Consider the following 25933-nt stretch of genomic DNA (forward strand, 5'->3'; position numbering starts at 1 on the left):
TAAAATAAGACATGCGGAGTCCTTAAACGAAAAGGTTAGAAATAAATTGGGTTATAATGTCACCAAACGGGGATTCATAATCGTTTTGCTGGTCATTTTTGCAATTTGGGTTTATTTTAAATTTGGAAATCTAATATGGAGGGCGTGACACCTGTATTGACACATTCAATTGCGCAATATATTTCAAAATACTTTTATGTAACTGCTGGAACTGCAAATTAAATTAACAAAGTTCGTAATGTATGACTGATCATAATTTGAGACCTGTCTGTTTCACACAATTGAACTCTTCATAACTAAAAAATGGACTCGGTAAATCAGTTCGAGAGTTCTATCAACATCTGTGTTACAATCTTTTGGTTTTACGAGAGTACTGGACAAATTGCAATTGGCACAGCATTTTCCACTGACAAGCTTCAATCAAGACCAAACAAAAAAGGGTTGTGGACAAAATGGCAGGCAATGACGGTGGGTATTGGCAGTTTTTAACAAAGAGTTTTCCTGGGTCTTCTTCGTTAAACCTATTTTTGTTACCATACCAAAGTTTTTAAGGGCTTATTATTCGTGGAAATATGCCGTGATTTCCAAAGTGGTACAGGGAGAGCTCGACCTTCCATATACTCAAATGTAGACCCTTACATTACCCCTAACCAATTTTTATCGCCAACTGACGTTTTTTTAATGAACATACATTTGGGCTAAATGTTTCTACGATCCAAAAGACCGAAATACCCCTAAACACGGTCCCCGAAAATGGTCAAAGGGCAGCCAAATTACCCCCCTATGTTTATTATCGTGTTGGGAATGATTAATAAGTTAACATTTTGCGCAAGAAAGAAGAAGGCCTGTGCCACATTGGTTCTCTTCAGTAGAAGTTACCTTGGAAAAAACACCCCGTAAAAGCAGAGCATCAACACTTTCTGTGTTTGCAGTTTGTAGCGCGGCGCAATGCCGTGACCGATTTACCTATGCTTCCGCTCTCCCGAACCACTTTTCTAGTTTCATATTTCTGGTACTGTAGAACAACACATCGTGTCCTAATTAAACATGCGCTCTTACACACATTAAAAAAGTCTCGTTGTTAATGCAGCTGCCGTAGCTTCGGCTAAACATAATTCTCTGGTTTAGCTCAATCATTTTAAAGCTGACAAAGATATAGGGGTAGTGATACAGTATGTAAAATTAATTAATTCCACTGAAAAGGTAAGCATGGACATTTCATAAACCATTTCACAAAACATAACAAAAAGTAAACCATATTAAGAGGGGATCACAATTAATATCGTTATCTAATTCACATAGACTATTTTACGTAAAACGGGTAAATACTTACGAACTACTACCACACTACAATCATACTACTACTACTACTACTCTCCTGGACTCTACTACTACTACTACTATTTCTAACTACTACTAACATTACTACTAACACTACAAGGCAATTACTGACTGACATTACCACTACCGGGACCCCAACGTACTACTAGTTCCACTACCACCGAAGGGGGGACGGGAACTACTGACATATTACTACTTACATGACTATTACTACATCTAGCGACTACACTACTACTACTATACTACTACCACACCACCACTACTGGGCCACTACTGACTATTAGTATTACTACAATTACCACCACCGACCCCACACAGCCACCACACGGGTATCTCACACCTACTACCCTACTACTACTGCTATTACTACCAACCAGGACCCCCCGCACGACTGACTACTACTAGCGGGTTACCACCACGTGACCGGGACCACCCGGCAGGGGCACCACTACTACCACTAAAACGTACTAACTCTTACTAACCACCACTGCACGCACTACTAAACACTTCTATTATTACTAACACTACAAACCTACGACTGCTACTATTATTACTACTATTACGACGAACCACTAGTCCCCTACAAACTACGATTACTACTACGGACGATTTTTCTACAAGACTAGCATCGACCACTACCAACTATCTACTATTATTGCTGCTGCCATTACTATTACTAATACCTAGTAATTTTTTAAATGGAGAAAATAGTAACATTCCTAAAATGAGGGTTCATAAACCGAGAGAGCGCTCCCCTTGTGATGGCAGACGAAGATGTGCATAGTGGGTGTATGTTAGGGGGTTGTATAAGTCATAAGGGGAGAAATTAGCGGGGGTCGCAGAACGGATTTTTACTTGTGGTGTTTTTTCAGAATTGATACTACAATATCACTTTCTATAGCTAGTCTCTTAACGTTACTATGTTAGTATATAGTATATCTTCGGTTTCATTGTATTCTAGTCTCTTAACTTTGATATGTCATTATATAGTCTATATCTTCGTTTTCTTATGCAATGTGTAACATACTCTTCGGTAATTTAAACAACTATATAAAAATAAACAATAAACATTGTACTAGGAACCGTGTTACTTAACTGGGGGGGGGGTTTTGCTGAAATAATTTTAAATTGGTATTGATGAAAAAATATTTCATTGTTATTTTGATATATTAATTTCTTTACCCTCCATATTGTTGTGTTTATGGACAAATGTTTGTTATAGGTATGTGATTGATATTTGGTGGGTGTGTATGTATACATGTTGTTGTTGCCTGCGTGAATTGTGTATGTGTGGTGTATATTTTCTCTGTATATATGTATATGTGTATTTATATGTATGTGTGTCTGTGTTTATGTGTGTGCGTATCTCTCTGTGTGTGCGCGTGTGGTGTGTGTGTGTGTTGTGTGTGTCTGGATGAGTGTGTCTGTGTGCTTGCGTCAGTGTGTATGTTTGTGTGTATTGTGTGTACCTCTCTCTCTCTCTGGTCTCTCTCTAACCCTCGTCTCTCTCTCTCTCTTCTCTCTCGTCAATATTCTCTCTCTCCTCGCTCTCTCTCCTCATCTCGCTCTCGTGTGTATGTTTGTTGTGTGTGTGTGTGTGTGTGTGTGTGTATGTGTACCTGTGTGCGTGTCAGTGTGTGTATCTGTGTGTGCGTCTCTCGCTGTAAGTATAGACGGATTAAGGGATGCATGCGCGCATGTATGTATGTATGTATGGATGGATGGATAGGTGAATGGATTGATGGATGGACAGGTGGATGGACTAATGGATGGACAGGTGGATGGTTTGAAGGATGGATTGATGGATAGACAGGTGGGTGGATGGATGGATGGACAGGTGGATGGATGGATAGATTGACATGTGAATGGATGGATGCATGCATGTTCAGTGGATAATTTTCTTCCGGTTGGTTGGTGGGTGGTTATGTCGATAGATGGATAGATGGATGGATGTGTGGGTGGTCTGTTAGATGTTTACCTTTAGGCTGGTCGGTGGGTAGTTAAATGGATGGATGGATGGATGGATGGATGGATGGATGGATGGATGGATGGATGGATGGATGATGATGGATGGATGGATGGATGGATGGATGGATGGATGAATGAATGGATGAATGAATGTAAGAATGAATGTAAGAATGAATGAATGAACGAACGAACGAACGAACGAATGAATGAATGAATGCATGAACGAACAAATGAATGAATGAATAAATGAACGAATGAATGAATAATACATGTGGTCACTTTAATACCTGGACATTTGTGCGTGTTGCACTGTCGTTCTTCTTCAGGAAGTCCACCAACACAGTCAATTCCGCCGTGTTGCCCTTGGTAACACTCGCGACTACGTTTCTGTATGCCTCCGCCGCACGAAACGTTGCACGTGCCCCATTGTCCCCAGTCCATCCAGTGACCATCCACTGCAACATTCAACAAGGATTAATAGCAGGATCACACTTGATCGTTCCAAGACTGTTGTTGAAACCAGTCTAGGAATTCCCCATAGAATAAAGAATAAAGACCAGAAAGACAGACAGACAGACTGACATAACTGACCAGACAGACACAAACACACACTGACATACTGAGAGGAGAGGGGACAGAGAGACAAGAACCACACAGAGAGGAGAGAGAGAAAAGGAGAGAGAGAGAGAGACGAGAGAGCGGAGGGAAGAGAGAGAAGAGAGAGAGAGTGCGGCGGAGAGAGAGAGAGAGAGATGGAGAGAGAGAGAGAGTGGGAGAGAGAGAGAGAGGAGAGGCGAGAGGAGAGAGGAGAGAGATGAGAGAGAGAGGAGAGAGAATTGTTATTAGAAATTTTGCAATTTGATCGCTCAAACATTGCAGTGGTTATGGTTTTGATTAATGGTATAGGTATCAGTAAGGGGCACACACACACACACACACACACACACACACACACACACACACACACACACACACACACACACACACATACACACACACAATCACAAATACAGACGCTTTTGTTTCTTTGTATGTGAGAGTTTGCATATAAATTATACAAACGTACATACAAAATAATAATATATAACCAGTAGATAAAATGGTGGCACAAAACAACACCAATTGTTTTTTTTAAATTAATGCCATGTCATAAATACCACTAAATACTACTGGGATAAACCTTTGCAGTGACACAAAGCAGCACCTACGCACATGTTGCGCAGCGGTATGTTGCAGCGCGTCCGTTCGGGCTGCACAGTGCGTAAATATTATCGCTTCTAAAGACTGACATCAAAGCACACAAAACAAAACTAAATATGTTTCATGCATTATCTAACAATGCTATGTTACTAAAAGATTATCAGGGCTCTGGATAGCATAACATTGCAGCTTCCCGCAGAAAAACAACCCCACAAATTATTTGTTCGAAAATGTAAACTTTACCTGCAGCCACATGGTCATAATAATAATAATAATAATAATAATAATAATAATAATAATAATAATAAATAATAATAATAACAATAATAATAACAATAATAATAGTTTAAAAGTAATAAGAATAACGATTAGCGTTAAACGCATGACGTCAATTTGCACACAACGACTACTCATACGTTTATCCAAATATCCTTGAGGATGCAACTGTTTATGCCCAGTGGCAGCACATTGCAATTTAATTTGCAACTATTAAGTATGGAATTGATTATTTGTCGTTGTTTATCCCAAATGAATGTCAAACAAAAGAAAAGAAAAATTAATGTGGCACCTGCAACCTTTAACATAAAATCAGGATCCAGACGCGACATGAACTCAGGGCATTACCTGGGCAGTTGTTAGTGCCACAATCCCTCCATTCTACGGCGGCACCGCTGCATGCCTTTCCGCCATATTGGGGTTCAACACACACACGTTCCCGTTTCTGCCGACCTCCCCCACAGGTCACGTTACATGGACCCCACTCGAGCCAGTGGCGCCAATAGCCGTCAACTACAAAACCAAAGTTTCAGTTGCTCCAAAAGGTTATTTTCAGTTGGCAAAACTTTTCATTTAGGCAATGACGTCATAGCAGTTAAGCCAGTGGGTTTTTGCGTGTTCTGCAACATCTCTTTGACTACACAAGGTGATAAAAATCTACACTGCAAACTACAAACAGGTGTTAGCTGCTTCTATGGAGCTATGACGTAGTCATACAATAGCATGCTTTTAGTTTTTTTTATATAGATATGATGTGTTAAAATAAAGTAATATTCTGGCAGTTATGTATTAAAAAGTAAATAATTATTTACTTTTATTTTTGAAATACATCTTGCATATAAAAATGTTATAAATTTTAGATTTAATAAATTTTAGATGTTAAGCTGAACAAATAATAAAAAAACATATTACTGCTTTAACTCCACTTATAATTAAAGTAAATGTGATACTGACATTGGACCCATCGTTACTAATAAAAACACAGTCTTATTGGAATGCCTAGATAAAGCAAGAAGCAGTGCTCTAACTACACGATGCAATGTCTAGAAAAGAAACTCTGCGCCAAACCCAAGACCCACTTGGACAAGGGTTAGTGTTACAGATAGCAACGTCGATAGCGCTTCCAACACAGTCGGAGCCTGCGTTCAAAGGTTGGTTGCATTTGCGCTGCCGTTTTCGCTGACCTCCACCACAGGTCACGGAGCATGCGCCCCATGTCTGCCACATATCCCAGGAGCCATCAACTGCGACACACAAGCAAAGCTAGCTAAAAACAAGTCGCTTTTCTTATAATACAACTGTAAGCAAAGTCAGCTAAGAGAGAGAGAGAGAGAGAGAGAGAGAGAGAGAGAGAGAGAGGAGAGAGAGAGAGAGAGAGAGAGAGAGAGAGAGAGAGAGAGACGTACAACTCCTCACCCTTTTAATAAATGTAACTGTAAACCTTTACAAACGAGACTGTAAGCAAAATAGCTAAAACACTGTTAGCGACAAGGCTATAAAAAGCAAAACAACCTTCCTCCCAAAATAATCCATCAATTGAAACAAAATGTAAGGTACCATTGAAATTAATCTGTTTTAAAATAGTATTGTTATGTGAAAAGCGGGACGTAGCTCAGTGGCAAAGCGCTCGGCTGATGCGCGGTCGATCTGGGATAGCTGGGATCGATCCTCGTCGGTGGGACCATTGCGCTATTTCTCGTACCAGCCAATGCACCACGACTGGTATATCAAAGGCCGTGGAATGTGCAATCCTGTCTGTAGGATGGTGCATACAAAAGATCCTTTGCTTCTAATGGAAAACTGTAGTGGGTTTCCTCTTCAAGACTATGTTAAAATTACCAAATGTTTGACATCCAGTAGTCGATGATTAATAAATCAATGTGCATTAGTGGTGTCGTTAAACAAAACAAACTTTAATTTTTATTTGTGTTACTATTAATGCCAAAAAGCATACTATTTATTAAAAATATTGAAAGAAATCTTGGTCAGGTCTTTAAACTGGGGTAACTTCATTATTAATCTCTAAAAAGAAATCTATTTTGTTTCAACTTTCAAACACACATTTCTTTAAAATGAACACCATAAGCAAGCTTGACGTGTTACATAATACAACTATTAGATGTTAGGTTCATCTTTAAATTCATCACGATAAGCAGTTAGCTATGTGACAAGATTCCTTCAAATGATTGTTAAAGCCAGAACTAGTTATCATCATATTCTTTAAAGCCAACCGTGTTATTAAATTATTTTAAATGACCATCAGCATATAACTGTTACAGTGCTGTTAATATACTTCAAACTTACCATACAATAAAATCAGCTATGTTATCAAATTATTGCAAAATATCGCCAAAAGCAGAACTAGTTGTCATCTTATTCTTTAAACCCACTATAAGCAAAGCCACATAAAATTATGTTATCAAATATTTCAAATGACCACCAAATGCAGAACTAGTTGTCATCATATACTTTAAAACCACCAAAGCAAAACCACTTATAATAGCAGCTTTTGAAAAATAAAACTGTATGTATAATTGTTATCTATGAAATAACTACACTCAAAACAATCCGAGTCCAATACATGCAATATTCTTTCTACATTATAGAACAAATTAATCAAGCTGAAACAATTTTTTTGTTTGTTGGTATTATTATTGAAGTGGACAGCAAGTTATAACTGTGTATGCACCATATCTTGATATACGTTACACTTTGTTGGTGTCAGTGCAAACACCATATCGACGTAAAAGTTGAAATAAAAGAATAATCGCAAAAAATACCAAATAACTAAGCTACCACATCTATAACCATTGATAGTATTACATTGATATTGATAGTTAGTTATATTTTAAAAACTCTATTTCTCGATATTATTTCTACATACAGAGTAGAACGAATATTGTTATAATTGTTAGTATCATAATTTGTTGGACATTTTAAGATTTTATTCATAACTTCGAACTAGCTATAGTGACTATTTGATAACAATATAAGACGTTTTATTACAATATTCTTCAAAACTAGATTGGTAGGTTTATCAAGGAAACAATTCTGAATAAATTCAATTTTCAACCGGAATGTCAATTTCGAATAATATTTTTTGTTATCGAACCAGAAAGGTGTCAGTTAATGTGATTGTGTAGAAGCTATGATTTTAGTTTCAGAATCTGAACGAGACAACCGTTGTCCGCGATCATCTCTGTACAATGCAAAGTAGAATAGGCATCTGGCAAAATAGTGGTTGACTCCATGAATCGCTACCTAATGCCTCGTCTATAGGAGGACAGCCACTCCCGAGGAGATCCTTTACTGGACAATACATCCTTCTTGCACAAAGAGTACTTCCACTCCCAGATCAGTTTACTAAATTTAATGCTGGGTCAGGGAGACGTTTTTTGTGAAGGTTTTCTTTGGTAGTGGGGGGGTATATAGTTTAATTTGTATTTTATCAATGTCACATTATGCCACTCACTCGACTATTGAAATGATTATGGAAGATTAAATAACAATTTCAAATTAAAAAAAAAACTTTCTCCATCTCAAAACCATCAAATCAAATAATAAGTGAATTAATATGTTTACAAGTACATTGTATTATTTAAAAGAGAAACTTAATTAATTAACGTTTATTAAAATTAGTTTTAGTGTATTTATAGCGAATCCTGTCTTGAGTGTAACAAATCCAATATTTGAAAGTTAAAGTGATAACCGCTAGTACCGTCAATTAAAAAGTAACTTCTGCTTTTATGGAAGACCAGTTAATGATACACCAGCAAATGCTGTAAACAATTACCACAATACTATAAACAATACACAATACTGTATACAGCAGATTACTGTTTACAATACACACACCTGTTTACAATACTAGTTACAATACACAATACTGTTTACAATACACAATACTGTAAACAATACACAAAACTCTTTACAATATGCCATACTGGAAACAGTACTGTTTACAATACTGTTTACTATACACGATACTGTAAACAATACACCAAACTGTTTACAATACACCATACTGGAAACAATACTGTTTACAATACACCATAATGTAAACAATACACCATACTCTAAACAATGATGTTTACAATACACAATACTGTTTACAATACACATACTGTAAACAATACACAAAATAACCTACCTGGACAAGCTTTGTCTTGACAAGCTTGAGTCTGCATCTGACTTCCCAGACATTCTCTACCACCATGGAAAGGACCTTTACACGATCGACTTCTCGTCTGCGTCCCTTCGCCACACGTCTCCGAACACGGTGACCACGACTCCCACGTCATCCAGACACCGTCAACTACAGCAGTATACATCGATGATGAAGATTTATTTCAAAATTTCTACATGCATTGCTACATTCCCACTGTAACGGTGTTCCCCGCTGTGGAAGCGACGTGTACGCACCTTGTCTTAGACTTATCCCCCATTCTGTCAGTCACAAGATGGTGATTTGGAGCAGTGCGGTGATCTTCGTTTACTGTCCATGCAGTGATTACAGGAAGTCTGTGAGTGAACACATGCACATACAGAACACTAGACGAGATTTTTCTCTCCATGCACTAAATCACACGACGTGCTGAAGAAGGTGAATACATTCAGGAGATGACAGCAGCAGATTGCAAATGGCGCTTTATGAAACCGAGGCTTGCAATGAGCCAATCATTTCAAACTTTACTAATGAACATTTTGCAACATTTCCAAATATAGTAATTAAATGTTGCTAAAGAAATAGAAATGTAACATAAAATATATATATAATATATTTGGCTTTGATCAGTGTTGTAAATTAGAGATATAGAAATATAAAAATATATTTACAGGGTATCTTATTATATTAAAGCGGAACCACACTAACGTTATATTGGCACAGTTTATCTCCATACCTACTATTTTTATTTATATATTTTTTTATTTTTTTATTTATTTTATTTTATTTTATTTTATTTTTTTATTACCAAATTCAATCACTTCTTTAAGCACAATTTTTTTTTCGTCTATTTTTTTTTTACTTTCGAATAATACATAGACCTATACTTTGTTTAGGCTGTTCTAAAGATTACTGATGTTACAACGTACTTGGTGACAGATTCTGTCGAGGGTCCAGACGTTACTGAAGATGGAATTAAGACTTTTTAAAGGGACATTCCTGAGTTTGCTGAAATGTTTAAGATGTTATCGACTAACAGACTTTTTGACAACTGTAATTACATTGTATATTAAACACGTGTCTTTCAGATCGTTCTAATATTTGTACTAGGTTAAATTTCATTTTATTTCCTAAAACAGATTTTTTCGTACGTACGAAATTATTTGAAGACAAAATCCAGTTTTATTAAGACGACCAGAAACACATTGAATATACAGACACTGATATTCTAAACAAGAAAATATATTCAATATGTAAGTTTAAACGTAGAAATATTTTATTGGTCGGAAACATCTTACAATGCAGCAAACTCGGGAATGTCCCTTTAAAATCCATGGAACAGAACACTCTGTGAAATGTTTTTATATTACATCGTGATCTTCAACTGATGTTGATATTGATTTAAAGACATCTGATTGGCAGCTCAACGGAAATGACCCAGTCGCTAATGAAATAAGCACAACAAAAATGTATTTCTCTGGATCATACAATTGCAAGCACGAACGTCGTAAATATGTTTTAGTTGGAAATACTTTTAAATTTCTTTTTAACCTGGTTTCAGAGGATATGTAAGAAACAAATACCACACTCGTGTACGATAAATACCAGTTATCTTCCAACTCATTGTTCGCTCGTTAGATACGTAACAACTCGTTGCAAGATAATTGTTATCTAACGGCAACTCGTGTAGTATTCTTTTTTAAAATAGTCGAAATTACTGAGTATAAAATATAATAAACTTTGTGGTTTGCATCCCAATACTGGCTCCACCCAGAGTGAGTTTTAACAGATCAGTGGGGAAATGCAAGGCAACTATACCGACTTCTGTCTAGCAACCAACAGTTAAGATCTGTCCTGGACAGACATTCCAGATAGATGAGGTGTGTCTGTCCAGAGCAGCGTACTTTAATCTTAAATGGATATAACCACGAAAACGAGGTTAACATGAAATGAGCGGAATTGAGGTCCTCGCTGAGATACAGGAACTATTTCGCGCACTAATATGACGAACTTAATCCTAAAAGCCTAAACATCTATTCCATTTATACACCATTATTCCTTGTAAAAGAATTTAAAATAATATTTCATAAAAAGATTATACTATATTAAAATACAAATATAAAACTATATGAAAACACAACAATCATCAAAACCGAATTCAAGCCAATTTGGCTACATATACCAATAATTAGCTTACGTTAGGCTTTGTGGGAAATATTTTGAAATTATGAAACATTTATACCACAAAAAAGTTACTTGTTTAAATACGCCAACTCAAAATGACACCTAAACATGCTATTAAAAACCATTTGCAAACTAAGCGCCATCTGTTCAGTACTAAGTCTATGGTGTGGTTGTTGTTGGCATACCAGCGCAGGTGTCAAAACTGCAGCTTTGCGTTTCCGTAGCATTGCCCATGCACCAGTCTGTAGCCGTGGAGTTGTCGCAGCCTCGAGTTCGTGTCTGCAAGCCTGACCCACAGGTCACGTCGCACGCACTCCACGCACCCCAGGCCATCCACGAGCTGGTGCCTAGAAACAAGCATTTCATAATCCGTGTTGGAAATAGTTCTACCATCGTGCTCCAATAAACGGCGAGTGCTTCAAAAGCCAGGCAAACTACATTGCATGCTAATAATAATAATAATAATAATAATAATAATATACTAGTACTACATGCAATAAAGTTTGCAATGTCGTTCATAGGTCATGTTTGACTGTTCAGTTGCAATAAAAATAGCACTACTAATTTTCTTTCAACGACAAAGCCATTAAAAAGTATAGATCCAAAGTCGTATATTTATATATTATATGGGTCAAGGTATATTAAACTTTATAGACACACATGTCACATAATACAATCAATGCAATGGAAACAGCATTGTTCTTTTCGAGTTACATTGGAACAAAATCGTTATCCGTGATCAAGACCTATCTCTGCATAGTTCAGAGTCGAATGGGCATTTGATTGACTATTACTTTACAATTATAATGCGACACTACATTTTGTTCTGGAATAAAACAGCTCTGACTATTAATGTACTGCAGAAACACCAAACAGACTTCCTTTTTCTGTTTGATGTAAAACAGAGATAATTACTATTGCTACAATTAGTACAGCCTTTTTAAAATGTAATACCTATTTAATTATCAATTTGCTTTTAAAGAAATATAACTACTTTTTTTTCATTGTAATACATGAGTATTCATTTATAATAAAAGTATCATTACATTTCTGTTTGATGTAAAACATATTGGATTACTAATTTGACATAAAAAGAATACAAGACAAATACAATACATTAATTTTTTTAAATACACAAAACAGCACTGGTTTTTGTCTTTTAAGAGAATCTGTATTCGACCTTTAATCTGCAATTAAACAACACTACATTTAAGTTTTTTATAATACATGAATGTCTAATAATTTTAAATGACAATTAGCAATACATAGAGTGGTATCTCTGTACACAAAGAGTCCAAATTATGTTATTACAATCCACATACGAGCGTACTAAAAAAAATTGTAACAAAACTGCTAGTTATCTTTTTTAGATATTGTGGGATGTTTTTTTGGGTTTTTTTTTTACAGAACTGTATTTTATTGTTAATAATTGATACCGAAGCATATGGCATGGTGGCTTTGTGCTTTCAGTGTTAATGGTAAACTGTTTGCATGCAAATGCATTGTTGTGTTCCACCCCAGACATGCAATGGTACTGAATATATTAGCAGTTTATTTCTACCTTTAAAAGAAACCCTTCATCAAAACAATTTCAGAATAATTTTGAAGAATATTAACTTTCAGGTTAATAACAACTTCAGTGAATAATAATTGTGTATGTTTATATATATATATATATATATACACACCACACACACACACACACACACACACACACACACACACACACATATATATATATATATATATATATATATAAAAACATACACACATAAAATAGTAAATTAGATAATTTAAATAAAGTATATTTTAATAAATTCCACAGCAAAGGCAAATTAATAATGTTGACAAATATATTGGTTACTTGATAATTATATATTAATGAGAGCATAACCATAACCTGTTTTTTTATTAGAGAAAGCGAGTGGTATGTTCCATAAGCTCCCATGGTTACTACAAGATCCAGTATCCACTTAAACGTTCCCATTTCTATTAATAATTAATTATATTTATGACAATATTTTAACAAGTCAGTTAGCTAAAGTATTGCTTTTAACATTTATAATAATTAACTGATATATTTGACATCTAAATGAAACTAGCAAAACCTAACATTGGAATGGCAAAAACATTAAACTTTTTTCTGCACTTTTGATTAATTAAAAAAAAAAGACCAGACGGAAATATATGCCACAGAGAGTAACAATAAGGGACGTAACTCACCTGGACATAGCGGCAGAGTGCACGGTCTAGTCTGAAGCGCGTCTCCCGGACAAGGTTTCCCTCCGTGCAGAACTGGAGGATGGTCACATTGGCGCGTTCTCTGCTCGATGCCGTCTGCACACGTAACGGAACAACTGCCCCACGAGCCCCACAGAGACCAAACTCCATTCACTGGGCGATTCCAAATTCAATATCATATCATAACAATTTGGGAAAATATATTACGTTGTGAACATTATACATCAATATAAGTCTTTACTTTAATAATCAGAGTTCGCTATGAAAAAAATAAGGAGAGTGATTAACTGCTCAGCTAACTTTGTTTATTGGAAGCAGTTTAAGCTATTACCATAATATTATGGAGTACTAACATTTAATCCTGTTGTAGTGCTATAATTATTTTAAGTCACTCTCTAAGTTCCTTTTCTATATATTGACCCCCATTTAACCCTGTCCTGGTGCCTTTTCTGCTGCTTTTCAAGCATTCAAACTACGGATAACATTTAATATTTTGATCTGAACGACATAACGAAAATCATAATTATGTTGAAGGATACGGTGATTAAGTTCTAAAAGTAAGGATTTTGTTTTTATTGTTCACATAAACGTAATGATGATACCGCTTGATTTTGTTTTTAAAATTAAAGTGACTTTTCCATGCCCGCTATGCCTACGCTAGTGCTAGTATAGAAAATAAATAGGCCGCTATAGAACTGGCAGATATTTAATTTATTCCAACGAGTATAAATAATAAGACTTATTACTCTAGGAAGACTTCAAGGTCAGATTCCCGCCTTGGTTACTAATTACTTAACTCTAGAACCATTACAATCTGAACGACAAAACCGTAATACGTAATCAGGGCTGTATGTTTGCACAATGCAGAGACGAATGGACATTTGGCAAAATAGTGTTTAATTCAATGAATCTCTATCTAGTGCCTCGTCTATACGAGGACAGCCACTCCAGAGAAGATCCTTTACTGAGGACTTCCGTCATTCTTGTACCGTCACAAAGAAGACTGCCACTCCCAGACTAGTTTAATAAGTCAAAACTAGCATCGGACTGAGCTGATTGGAATAAGTACGGTTGTGATAACTGTATTGATAGCAGGTCTTTACGAAAGATGAACATATCCTTCCCTACCGGTGGCACCCGTCATGAGTAAATCACTGAAATGTTTACGCTAGACGTAAATCATCTGAAGTAAGGTTTGTATGTTTTACTGTCGATTTTTTCACACATTATATAAATATTCCTTTCTTTTCTAGTAAAAATGGCAGCCACTTTCTTTAAGACAGTCAGGATAATGAGTCTGTGACGGTACATGCTCTTAATTTCGTTTCGCCTGTGGCCATATTAATTGTTTTAGAGGGTTTTGAATAAATAGCTAGGATTTTAGATATATCGAGGAGAAACATAGGAAGGCTTCCAGGGAACGTTCGTCCGTTTAGACTTGGTAAATATAATTTCTGCTCTGTTGTATAACCTTGATGTGATTGATGTGACTTTAAATATTTTAATACTGTATTATACCAATATTATTTAGACGGTGCTGCCGGTCATCTGACGCAGTAATCTGTAGGCTCACTGTCCTAAATAATTATAAAAAGCTTAACCAGTCATCCTAGAGGACCTAGGTAAACTGTAGGTTATTGTCTTTATTGTGATAGGTACCAGTATTAATTCTGTGTTACAAGGTTACTGAATGAGTAGTTAAGGGTTAATTTAAAATTAACCAGTTAGGAATAGAGTTGTAATTCCTTTATTAATTAAGTTCCCCTGGAAGCGTTTCTCCATTATCACACGTGTGTGTGTTAGCGTTTCTCAATTATCACACGTGTGGGTGTTGTGTCACGGTGAAGTGATTAGCATATTGTGTAAACTAGACACCTAGAGATTAACTAATTAAGTGATCAGTTCTGGGTTGTTATTATTTGTTGTTGTTAATTAACTACTGCGACAAGTACATTTGTCAGCGTAGGTTAATACAGATTCCAAAGTGTATTGTGTTTTTGTTGTGTTTTCTAGTGAACTAAACGTGCTATAATAATATATACCTTATATAAGATCGTATCTCTGATCATACCTAGACGAGCCACTCGGGTAAATACTGCTCGATACGGAGAGATCTAATAGATATACAGTTAGGAGAGATATTTGGATAATCGTGTTTCATCCAGTTACGGGTATTATAGGATCCCCGTGACAGGAGTAGAAAATTGGGGTGCTCGTCCCGGATCTGAAACGGGACACGCATATTTAAAAAAGTATTGTTTGTAAATGGGGGCTTTATAAATTATTTTTACAAATAACTAGAAGTAGCAACGTTGTTCACTAGAACATTAATTAATAATAAGTACGTCATATCTAAACATGGATAAGAATTTGCTGGATAGGCCTATGCTCAGTGTAGTGGAGATTAAGCGAGCACGTAAGGCCGAGTTAGTTGAAATCGCGGGTGAGCGAGAAATTGATTTAACATCAGCTAAAACCTTAGGAGATATAAGGACAATTATTATCCAGGAAGTTTTTGGTGATAGTCCTGTTATGGAAGACAGTGAGATTGTTCCAGAGATAGAGATAAATGAGTTAAATGTGGAATAACAATTAGCTTTTAAAAAGCTTGAGTACGAAAGAGAAGAACGTGCATTAGATAGAGAGAGAGAGAGAGAGAGAGAGAGAGAGAGAGAGAGAGAGAGAGAGAAAGAGAGAGAGAGAGAGAGAGAGAGAGAGAGAGAGAGAGAGAGAGAGAGAGAGAGAGAGAGAGAGAGAGAGAGAGAAAGAGAAGAGGGATGGAGAGAAAGAAGATAGAGAAAGAGAAAGGGAAGAGAGGGAGAGAGAGAGGGAGAGAGAAAAAGAAGATAGATAGATAGAGAGAGAGAGAGAGAGAGAGAGAGAGAGAGAGAGAGAGAGAGAGAGAGAGAGAGAAGGAGAAGAGAGGGGTAGAGAAGAGAGAGATAGGGATAGAGAATTCCAGTTAGAAAAATTAAAAGTGGAATATGAGTTAAAGTTGAATACTGAAGAAGTTAGACGTGAGGCAGGAAATGGTTTTAACATGTCGAAGGCTTATAGATCAGTGCCTGTATTTGATGACCAGGAGGTAGATATGTTCTTCCAACTTTTTGAACGGGCCGCTAAGCAGCTAAATTGGCCGCAGTCTAAGTGGACATTGTTAGCCGTGTCTAAATTTAAGGGGAAGGCTAGTGTAGCTTATAATTCAATGAGTGATGAGCGAGCAAGTCAGTACGACCTAGTTAAGGCGGCAGTGTTGAGGGCGTATGAATTACGACCTGAGGATTATCGTTTACGGTATAGCGAGTTGAGAAAAACGCAAGGTCAGTCTTATAGTGAGTTTGTGGCTAAGAAGGCAGGGATGTTTGATAAATGGGTGTTGTCTCATCAGGTAGAGTCATATACCGAGTTACGGGAGTTGTTGATCTTACAGGACATTAAAAATGGATTACCAGTTAGCTTACGTATTCATTTAGAGGATCGTGATGTCAAAAAGATAGAGGAGGCAGGCATAGTGGCAGATGACTACGTGTTAATACACAAAGCTCAGGCAGTACAGGGTAGCTCTATACAACAGGGTGATAAGAAGAAATTTCAGCCAGGGTTTTCCCGGGAAAGTAACTATCGGGGAGAGTCATCTAGTTGGTCAGCTAGTCAGGCAAGGAATGCACCTGCTGGGCAAAGTAAGGATAAGCCTGTATTATCAGCCAATGCACGAACTTTTCGTCCACATTGCAGTTACTGTAAAAAGGATAACCATCTTGTCGGGGACTGTTTTAAAAGGAAACGCGATAATGCGCAAGTGGTCGGTTTAGTGAGGTCAGCTCCGTTAGCGAGAGAGTTACTGGTTAGTCCCATGGCAAAGAAAGTAAACCCGTATGTGTCCACTGGTATGGTTTGTGATGTGAAACAAGAATTGAGTCCTAAGGCAATATCAATCTATAGAGATACCGGATGTAGTCAGTCGCTTATAACGTCAAAGTGTTTAGCTGGTATTGAAAATTCAGATACATGCCGTAGTTTGGCTTTAACCTCAGTTACTGGAGAAAATATGGTTGTCCGGTTACATAACGTTTTCTTGTGTTCGAAGTTTGTGACGGGACCAGTCATTATGGGTGTTGTGAAGGACTTGCCTGTTGAAAACATAGGAGTTTTGTTGGGTAATGATTTGACTAGTCAGTGTTGTCAGCCGAAATGTGACAAATTGTTAATTAAAGACAGCCCTTTACCAATAGAAGAGAGTGAGGTTGATGAGATTAGATATCCTGCGTGTGTAATGACTAGGGCTATGGCCATTGGGGTAACACGAGACGCAGAGGATATTTGTGATTTGTCTGATACGTGTGTGAGCCATGAAATTGGAGTGGATGAGGTTATCAGTAAAATGGTAGATAATTCAACTGAGGAATTAAATGTGGTGGAACCTGTTGATCTCCCGCAGAGGGGAATTGAACCAGTTGCGTTTGATAGAGGGGATTTACCTTGTAATAGACAAGAGTTAATTCTAGAGCAGGGGGATGATCCAAAATTGTTGGCAGCTCGCACTACATTGTTAACAGAGGGTGAGATGGAGGATCAGATGTCAGGTTATGATATGGACAAGGGAGTATTAATGAATAAGAGAGTTAGAGATAGGAAGGCTAGGAAGCAACTGAGCCATGCTCAGAGCAAAATAAAATCAGTGTTTGATAGGAAGGCTAGGAAGCAACTGAGCCATGCTCAGAGCAAAATAAAATCAGTGTTTGATAGGAAGACTAGGAGTCGGGAATTTAAACCAGGGGATAAGGTGCTGCTGTACCTTCCCATTAAACGGGGTTCATTACAGAACCGGTATTTCGGTCCCAAACGGGTTAATGAGACAGGGTATGTGATAAACACTCCTGATAGGGTTAGGAAAAGTAGGTAGTGTCACATCAATTTGCTAAAAGGTTATTTTGACAGACTGCCGATAGTTCCAGTACTACCGGTCCAAATTGAGAGTCACTCAATTTCCTGTGATGACGTCAAGACTGCAGAGAGAAAATTAACCAACAGCCAGATTCTAGCAGACTTGAACTCCCAGCGAGCAAAGTTGACTACGTTGAAACAAGACAATGTTTCCATTTGTCAGAACCTTCCAACGATTACCAACACCTTAAGCCAGGATGTGCGCTTGGAACCCAACGCTACACCGATTCTTGGAACCCAACGCTACACCGATTCGACAGCATGCCTATCGGAGAAAACCTGGAAAACGTGTGCCACTGAAAAAGAAGGAAACGAAGTCCCAGTGGTCAGATGAATGCGAGAAGTCATTCAACCGTCTCAAGCAGATGCGCTACTCGTCTCCCGTGATGGCAGCACCAGACTACGAATGCCGTTCAAGCTGGGTGTGGATGCCAGTGACGTGGGAGCTGGAGCTGTGCTGTTCCAGGAAGACGAAAATGGACTGGACTATCCTGTAAGTTTCTTCTCCAAAAAGTTTGACAAACACCAGGTGAACTATTCCACTATAGAGAAGGAAGCTTTGGCCATGGTACAAGCTCTGAAGCATTTTCAGATCTACGTGAAATCGGCAGTGCATCAAGTGGTGGTCTTTACTGATCATAATCCGCTTACCTTCATTCACAGAATGAAAGCCACCAACCAGAGAGTTTTGAGGTGGAGTCTTCTTACCCAATTACCATTGAACATATCAAGGGCACATCCAATGTAATCGCTGATGCCCTGTCCCGAAGTTGAACGTTATTATAATGTGTTGACATTCTTGATTTCTGTTTTGTTTTTATATATTTTATTTGTATACCAGGGACTCAGAGACTCAGTGTGATTACTGGTAGTCACCTTATTATTACATGTGTTATATATGCCCGGATGCGTCGGTTAACGCACTTTTTGTTTTAATGTAGTATATTTCCCTATTCCTAGAGTAGAGGAAATATCCTTTTTGAGGTGGGTGTGTGTGACGGTACATGCTCTTAATTTCTTTTCGCCTGTGGCGATATTAATTGTTTTAGAGGGTTTTGAATAAATAGCTAGGATTTTAGATATATCGAGGAGAAACATAGGAAGGCTTCCAGGGAACGTTCGTCCGTTTGGACTTGGTAAATATCATTTCTGCTCTGTTGTATAACCTTGATGTGATTGATGTGACTTTAAATATTTTAATACTGTATTATACCAATATTATTTAGACGGTGCTGCCGGTCATCTGACGCAGTAATCTGTAGGCTCACTGTCCTAAATAATTATAAAAAGCTTAACCAGTCATCCTAGAGGACCTAGGTAAACTGTAGGTTATTGTCTTTATTGTGATAGGTACCAGTATTAATTCTGTGTTACAAGGTTACTGAATGAGTAGTTAAGGGTTAATTTAAAATTAACCAGTTAGGAATAGAGTTGTAATTCCTTTATTAATTAAGTTCCCCTGGAAGCGTTTCTCCATTATCACACGTGTGTGTGTTAGCGTTTCTCAATTATCACACGTGTGGGTGTTGTGTCACGGTGAAGTGATTAGCATATTGTGTAAACTAGACACCTAGAGATTAACTAATTAAGTGATCAGTTCTGGGTTATTATTATTTGTTGTTGTTAATTAACTACTGCGACAGTACATTTGTCAGCGCAGGTTAATACAGATTCCAAGGTGTATTGTGTTTTTGTTGTGTTTTCTAGTGAACTAAACGTGCTATAATAATATATACCGTATATAAGATCGTATCTCTGATCATACCTAGACGAGCCACTCGGGTAAATACTGCTCGATACGGAGAGATCTAATAGATATACAGTTAGGAGAGATATTTGGATAATCGTGTTTCATCCAGTTACGGGTATTATAGGATCCCCGTGACAGAGTCATATTAAGGCCATTACAGTATCCTAACCTCTATTCCAGAATCAATGTCACTAAATCTAAAACAGTAAAAATACACATGTATTATACTAACCGTTGCATTGTACGCCAGCTGCACCGTTGGTTGTAGAACAGGAAGTGGTTAAAGTCCACGGATTTCTCTTGCACATCTGAACAGTTCTTTCACTTCCGGTGCAGGTCAAGCTGGTGATACTGTACTTTCCAGCACCATTTCCATATCTGCCGTCTGTCACAGCTGTAAGCAAATGTGTGATTTTATTTGTGATAATATTTCTCAATGACTGTGAGGTAGTGCTTTGAACATGAAATAAAACTGGAAACTTTGTATGAGGTAGGCATTGAACTCTTGTCAAGCTAAAATGCTTCAAATTCCACTGATAAACAATAATATATTGTATCTTGAAATCATAATATAGAGTAATGTGAATTAACGTACCAGCAAACGCGCCTGGCAGTCCCAACTGTTTACACACAAGGTCGGCGGCAAACATCCCCCACTGGTCAGCACACACGAGTCCCCATTCCTTGTTGAGGTTGTTGAAGATTTCCACGCGACCTTCGCCATACTCGGTTCCTCCCTGTAGTCGCATAAGACCTGAAATATGGAAATATTAAAGCAAAAACATTATATCGGATGGTCCGGAAAAAAACGATAGCCTTCTGAATATGGAATTATTTAAAACGTATTGGGACTTTATCTTTTATAGTTCACCCCCATTACTATATGGACACTTTTCACATTCAGTGAAAATTTGAGGCCCATAGGTCAAAATATTGTTTAATTAGCAACAGATTCAAAATTGTGAGTAAAAACAAATATTTTGTTTGATCATTGTGTTTTAAATTGTTGTTTGTCTTTCTTTTTAATTCTTTAAGGGGGCACTTCATTTCTTCTCAACAACTGCACGTGCAGATCATAAAAATATTGACTTGCTTAATAACAGCTTTGATGACACAGTATCTTACCTTTACATTTAATATCCATACATGACGAAGACTGATTGGTTGGTCCCATACAGTATCTATCGACACCTGGTGTACCGCCATTGGTGCAAGTTCGATGACGTATTTTGTGGCCACGCCCACATGACGTTTCAGATGAACATGCGCCCCATGCACCCCAATCATCCTATTCTGGAGTAGAGAAAAAGAGAAATTAAGTAACTTCAAATGGTTAATAATATTTTTATCACTTCAATCAAATTGTAAAAAAAACATTTGAAATTTGGTTTGAAGCAAAAAGAGCAACCACAATATCAACAGACTTATTTAGCTAAAGAAATTCCATTAAAAAAAAATTAATAATTTATTTAGATGTGCTTTCATAAATTTAATATATTGAGGTACACCCCAGTCAAGTGAGTATCTTGCAATTCTGTGAAAGTGGTGTTTCACGAAAACAGTTTGAAAAGGTAATCATTAATTAGCACATTTAAAGTCGTATCTCGGTATAAAACTGAATCAAATGACTGTTACGTACTTGGGCAGGTACTGGTCGTGCAGGCCTCGTATTCGACGTCTTTCCCATAACAGTTGAGAGGGTCAATCGTCTTGTTGTTCACCGTGTCCTCGCAGGTCCTCCTGCGCATGTGCCAACCTTGTCCACACGAGACTGAGCATACGCTCCACGGTTCCCAGACGCCCCACTGAGGCGCATCCACTAAAATATGAAATAGGATTCCGAAACTGTATTGTTTTATTGATACTGGGTACGGAGAAAGAAGGTAATCTTGTCTATATCTACTATATTAAAAAAATTGAAATGTGGTCAAAATTTATACAAATATTTGAAATGTCATGAAATAATCTTGGCCATTTTTTAAAATGACTGCCCGTTGTAATTAACTGGTAAATAAGGATGTTACTAATGGGTTGTGGACACGAGTAAGAAGAAATGATTCCCACTGAAACCTTCCATTATTAAATACCCACATTATTAAATACCCTCAATATTGTAGTTATATCATTGACTATATCGTTTGCTACATTTGATAATTTCCACTTGTTTAACACCCGCCAGACATGAAATATTTTAACTATTGTTATGACCAAATATGACACGGCAACTGATCTAACTTGCCTGTTTAAAGAAACTGTTATATATAAGAGCGCACTTGTCAAGGAGTTGATGTATCTAAAAAGGAACAAGTTGTGTTCTTAAAGCATCATACAAACTTCATTTGCCCTGTATTTTTCGTAATAAAGTATAATACTCCTATTTATTAATGAGGTTATAAAATATATAGCTTACTTCGTGGTTAGTACTTACCAACAAGGTCACAGTGTACTCCAGCCCATCCCTGGTTACAAATACACAGAGCCACCAGGCCACCAGGTTCCGTCCTCGTCTCCAAACACGTGCCCTTGCTGTTACACGGGTCACCTCCGCACGGGCCTAACGCTTCCTGTAATAAAAACTCTTCGTTCACATTCTATTCTATGGAACTCTTTTTGCAATTATCGCCATTCCTGTGCCCGTAGATTTTGGGGTATCTGTTTCGTCCCTAGTGTAACATAATTCTTTTTTACACAGCCTTCTCAGCTAGTTTAATGACTGACAGCCTCGATATCTTAATACATTTAGTCCATGAGCCAGAGCCGAAATTGGTATCACCTGGGCGGGCAAAGTCTCATGGTGATTTTTTAACAGCCCTATGCCTGTAGTTAATAAATTAGTATGATAGACTTTCTAAGGATTAGCTTTTTGGTGAATATCACCTCATAAACAGTTAAGATGAAATAAATCCCTCATACACGAAGCAGTAGTACCATTAATGCCAAGGTATCGGATTTTTAAAATCACTAAAATGCCATGACCTTTTGACTCTGGTGAACTAATTATTACACCAATTTGTACATATCATATATTAGTGTGTAGAGTGGTTTCATGTAAACATTTTTAGTGGTAATTTGTGTGGCTATGTTCCTTGGTTGAAAAGTTATGATACCTTTTGTTTTCCCCACCCCTAAAATATTGTACAAGAATTTATCCATGCCTCATTATGCTTGTAGGGTAATATCCATCAAAAAACTACTCCTTAGAAAAGTCTATCATACTAATTTATTAACTACAGTCATAGGGCTATTCAAGAAACACAATGGGAATTTGTCCGCCCAGGTGATACCAATTCGTTAAATTCCAGGGTCTGGTCTGCGTGTCTGTGTTGGTGCAGTGTGTCAAAAAGTGTATATAAAATATTCCTCACTTTAGATTTGCGTTTACTATAGTTAGACACCCAATAGCCGATGTATTTTTCGTGCTGGCGTGTCGTTAAACATTCATTCATTCATTCATTCATTCATAAAATATTCCTTGCTGCTAATGGGAAAATGTTGAGCTTTTCTTCTTTGTCATATGTTCTTCAACGAACAAATGTTTGACATCCAGTAGTCGATGATTAATAAATCAATGTCATCTAGTGGTGTCGTTAAACAAAACAAACATTTTGGGGATCTAATGGGGTGGGAGTGTCTCAGGAGCCCAGATCTAACCCATTTTGTTGGATTGGAAAAAAAAAGCCCTTATATCGTTTTGATGTGCGAAATCTCACCCATTTTATTTTCATATAATTTTAAATTCCTGGTCTACGATCTTTAATTTGCTGTGAAAGAAAATCTAGCAGATAAACGTTCTGTGTTCAGGGTTTGTTTGAATTAAATATGGTTTCCATCCTCTTAAATGTCATAATGATCCCGCATTAAATTTAATATGATGACGTCATTATGTGACGAAAATTAACTTACCGGGTCGATGGAATATGCAGCACGAGTGTGGTATTCACTTTGCGCGACATCGACGAAGTCAGTCGGGAAGTCTAAGTGAGTCTTTCTGTTGAGTTCACATTTACGATTCGAGCCATCATAATTGAACGACAGACAATTGGGGGCCTTCAGACACCGATACGCACACTGGGACGGCATGTGTACCCAGCTCATAAAGAACCAGTGGCCAGACAGCTTTTTCCCTTTAGACTGGTAACTTTCTGCGCTTTTTGTCCATTGATACACCTTGTTACTATAGTCGAGGCAGAATGAAGTCGAAAACAGAGCAAATATCACCCAAAAACATAAACCGTTAGCCATTTGCGCGCTTCCCTCGGCTTTCGCTGAAAATGTGTGATGCGAGACCCATGCCATTCACGTATTACCGTCCGTTTCGGTTAATTATCGCCTTGCATCTAAGGAAAGGAGTCTTCTATAATCTTAAACAACCGGAATGGGTGTTGTTTGGGGGTCATCAATTATTCATCGGAAGGTACATTTGCTATTGTATTCAATTAGCGATACGATAATTACATTTCTTATTTATTAATTCGGACGTGTCGATGAAATCTACGACACGCTTTGTAATAGCCTGAACAATGAAGTTTAAAAACAGAAGAGACCCATAACCGTGAAAAGTGGATTGATTTTTCCGCCGATAAGATTACGTGATAGCGTGTTAAAGAGTAAGGATACCCGGAATACCTTCCCTTGGGAAATTAACCCAAATTAAATATTTATTTAATTAAAAATCAAAAGTCAACCGCAGTGGCATAAACGCAACAATGAATCGGTTGGTTTACCCAAGCGTCTTTAAAAATGTCAAGCTTTTTGGATGATAAAAAAAAAAAAAAAAAAATTCAAAGATCTTTTATTTTAGTGTAACGCATAATATGACATAGTAGAACTGTAATTTCCTTTATTTTAGTGTAACGCATAATATGACATAGTAGAACTGTAATTTCTTTATTTCAGTGTAACGCATAATATGACATAGTAGAACTGTAATTTCCTTTATTTCAGTGTAACGCATAATATGACATAGTAGAACTGTAATTTCCTTTATTTCAGTGTAACGCGCATAATATGACATAGTAGAACTGTAATTTCCTTTATTTCAGTCTTTAACAAAGTCACTAGGGCGGGACGTAGCCAAGTGGTAAAGCGCTCGCCTGGTGTGCAGTCGATCTGGGATCTATTCCCGTCAGTGGCCCATTTGACCTATTGCTCGCTTCAGCCAGTGCACCACGACTGCTATATCAAAGGCCGTGGGATGTGCTATCCTGTCTGTGGGATGGTGCATATAAAAGATCCCTTTGCTAATAATGGAGAAAAAAACCCGGCCTCGGTGGTGTCATGGTTAAGTCATCGGGCATAAGGCTGGTAGGTACTGGGTTTGCAGCCCGATACCGGCTCCCATCAAGATCGAATTTTAACTACTCGGTTGTCCTTACGCTGTGTCAAGTAGTTTAGAAGATGTTATCCACTTTCATTTCTTCGGTAAGTCATCGGTCTTTGTTTGTGTGCTATCAGACTCATAGCAATAAGTAACACGTCCAGGAAGAAGGACGTGCGAAAAATAATTTTACTGTTTTTTATTATGTCCTTTGTTATGACATTTATTTAACATTTAGTTATATTGTAGGTGGGAGAGGTTTACGTCTGTTTTCTTAAATTCAATCCACGATTCGTTTAGAGGTAACGTCCTTGAGGTAATTGTTGATAACTTAGACCGAGTACTCTGACCGTCAGAGAGCAAGACGGCTATTTGGACAGTTATATAATGCTCTTCTCACTTGAGGAGAGCATTAAAACTACCGGCTTCGGTGGTGTCGTGGTTAAGCCATCGGGCATAAGGCTGGTAGGTACAGGGATCGCAGCCCGGTACCGGCTCCCACCCAGAGCGAGGTTTAACGACTCAATGGGTAGGTGTAAAACCACAA

General features: G+C 37.5%; 2 protein-coding genes across 10 annotated transcripts in view; both read right to left on the bottom strand.

Moving 5' to 3' along the window:
* LOC121376043 (SCO-spondin-like) overlaps window positions 1–21845 on the bottom strand; it is a 59655-nt gene extending 37810 nt beyond the window's left edge. For 6 of the 9 annotated variants that reach the window (XM_041503817.1, XM_041503822.1, XM_041503821.1 and 3 more), the window contains exons 1-9: window positions 21709–21845; window positions 21195–21362; window positions 20665–20823; window positions 20302–20463; window positions 13358–13528; window positions 8936–9100; window positions 5865–6029; window positions 5134–5298; window positions 3597–3764 (exon numbers count right to left, since the gene is read on the bottom strand). In XM_041503817.1, the coding sequence (XP_041359751.1) occupies window positions 3597–3764; window positions 5134–5298; window positions 5865–6029; window positions 8936–9100; window positions 13358–13528; window positions 20302–20463; window positions 20665–20823; window positions 21195–21243 (1204 nt within the window). In that variant the 5' untranslated portion in view covers window positions 21244–21362; window positions 21709–21845. The remainder of the gene's footprint in view (window positions 1–3596; window positions 3765–5133; window positions 5299–5864; window positions 6030–8935; window positions 9101–13357; window positions 13529–20301; window positions 20464–20664; window positions 20824–21194; window positions 21363–21708) is intronic. The other 3 variants (XM_041503815.1, XM_041503816.1, XM_041503819.1) reach the window with 3 other exon arrangements.
* On the bottom strand, window positions 21358–24149 carry LOC121374492 (A disintegrin and metalloproteinase with thrombospondin motifs adt-2-like). Its single transcript, XM_041501590.1, has 4 exons — window positions 23973–24149; window positions 22498–22633; window positions 21709–21888; window positions 21358–21362 (listed from the first exon to the last, which is right to left on the bottom strand). Exons 1-4 carry the CDS (start codon window positions 24147–24149, stop codon window positions 21358–21360), a joined length of 498 nt encoding a protein of 165 aa, XP_041357524.1.
* Window positions 24150–25933: the final 1784 nt, after the last annotated feature.

Source organism: Gigantopelta aegis, chromosome 6, assembly GCF_016097555.1.
Source record: "Gigantopelta aegis isolate Gae_Host chromosome 6, Gae_host_genome, whole genome shotgun sequence".
NCBI lineage: Eukaryota > Metazoa > Mollusca > Gastropoda > Neomphalida > Peltospiridae > Gigantopelta > Gigantopelta aegis.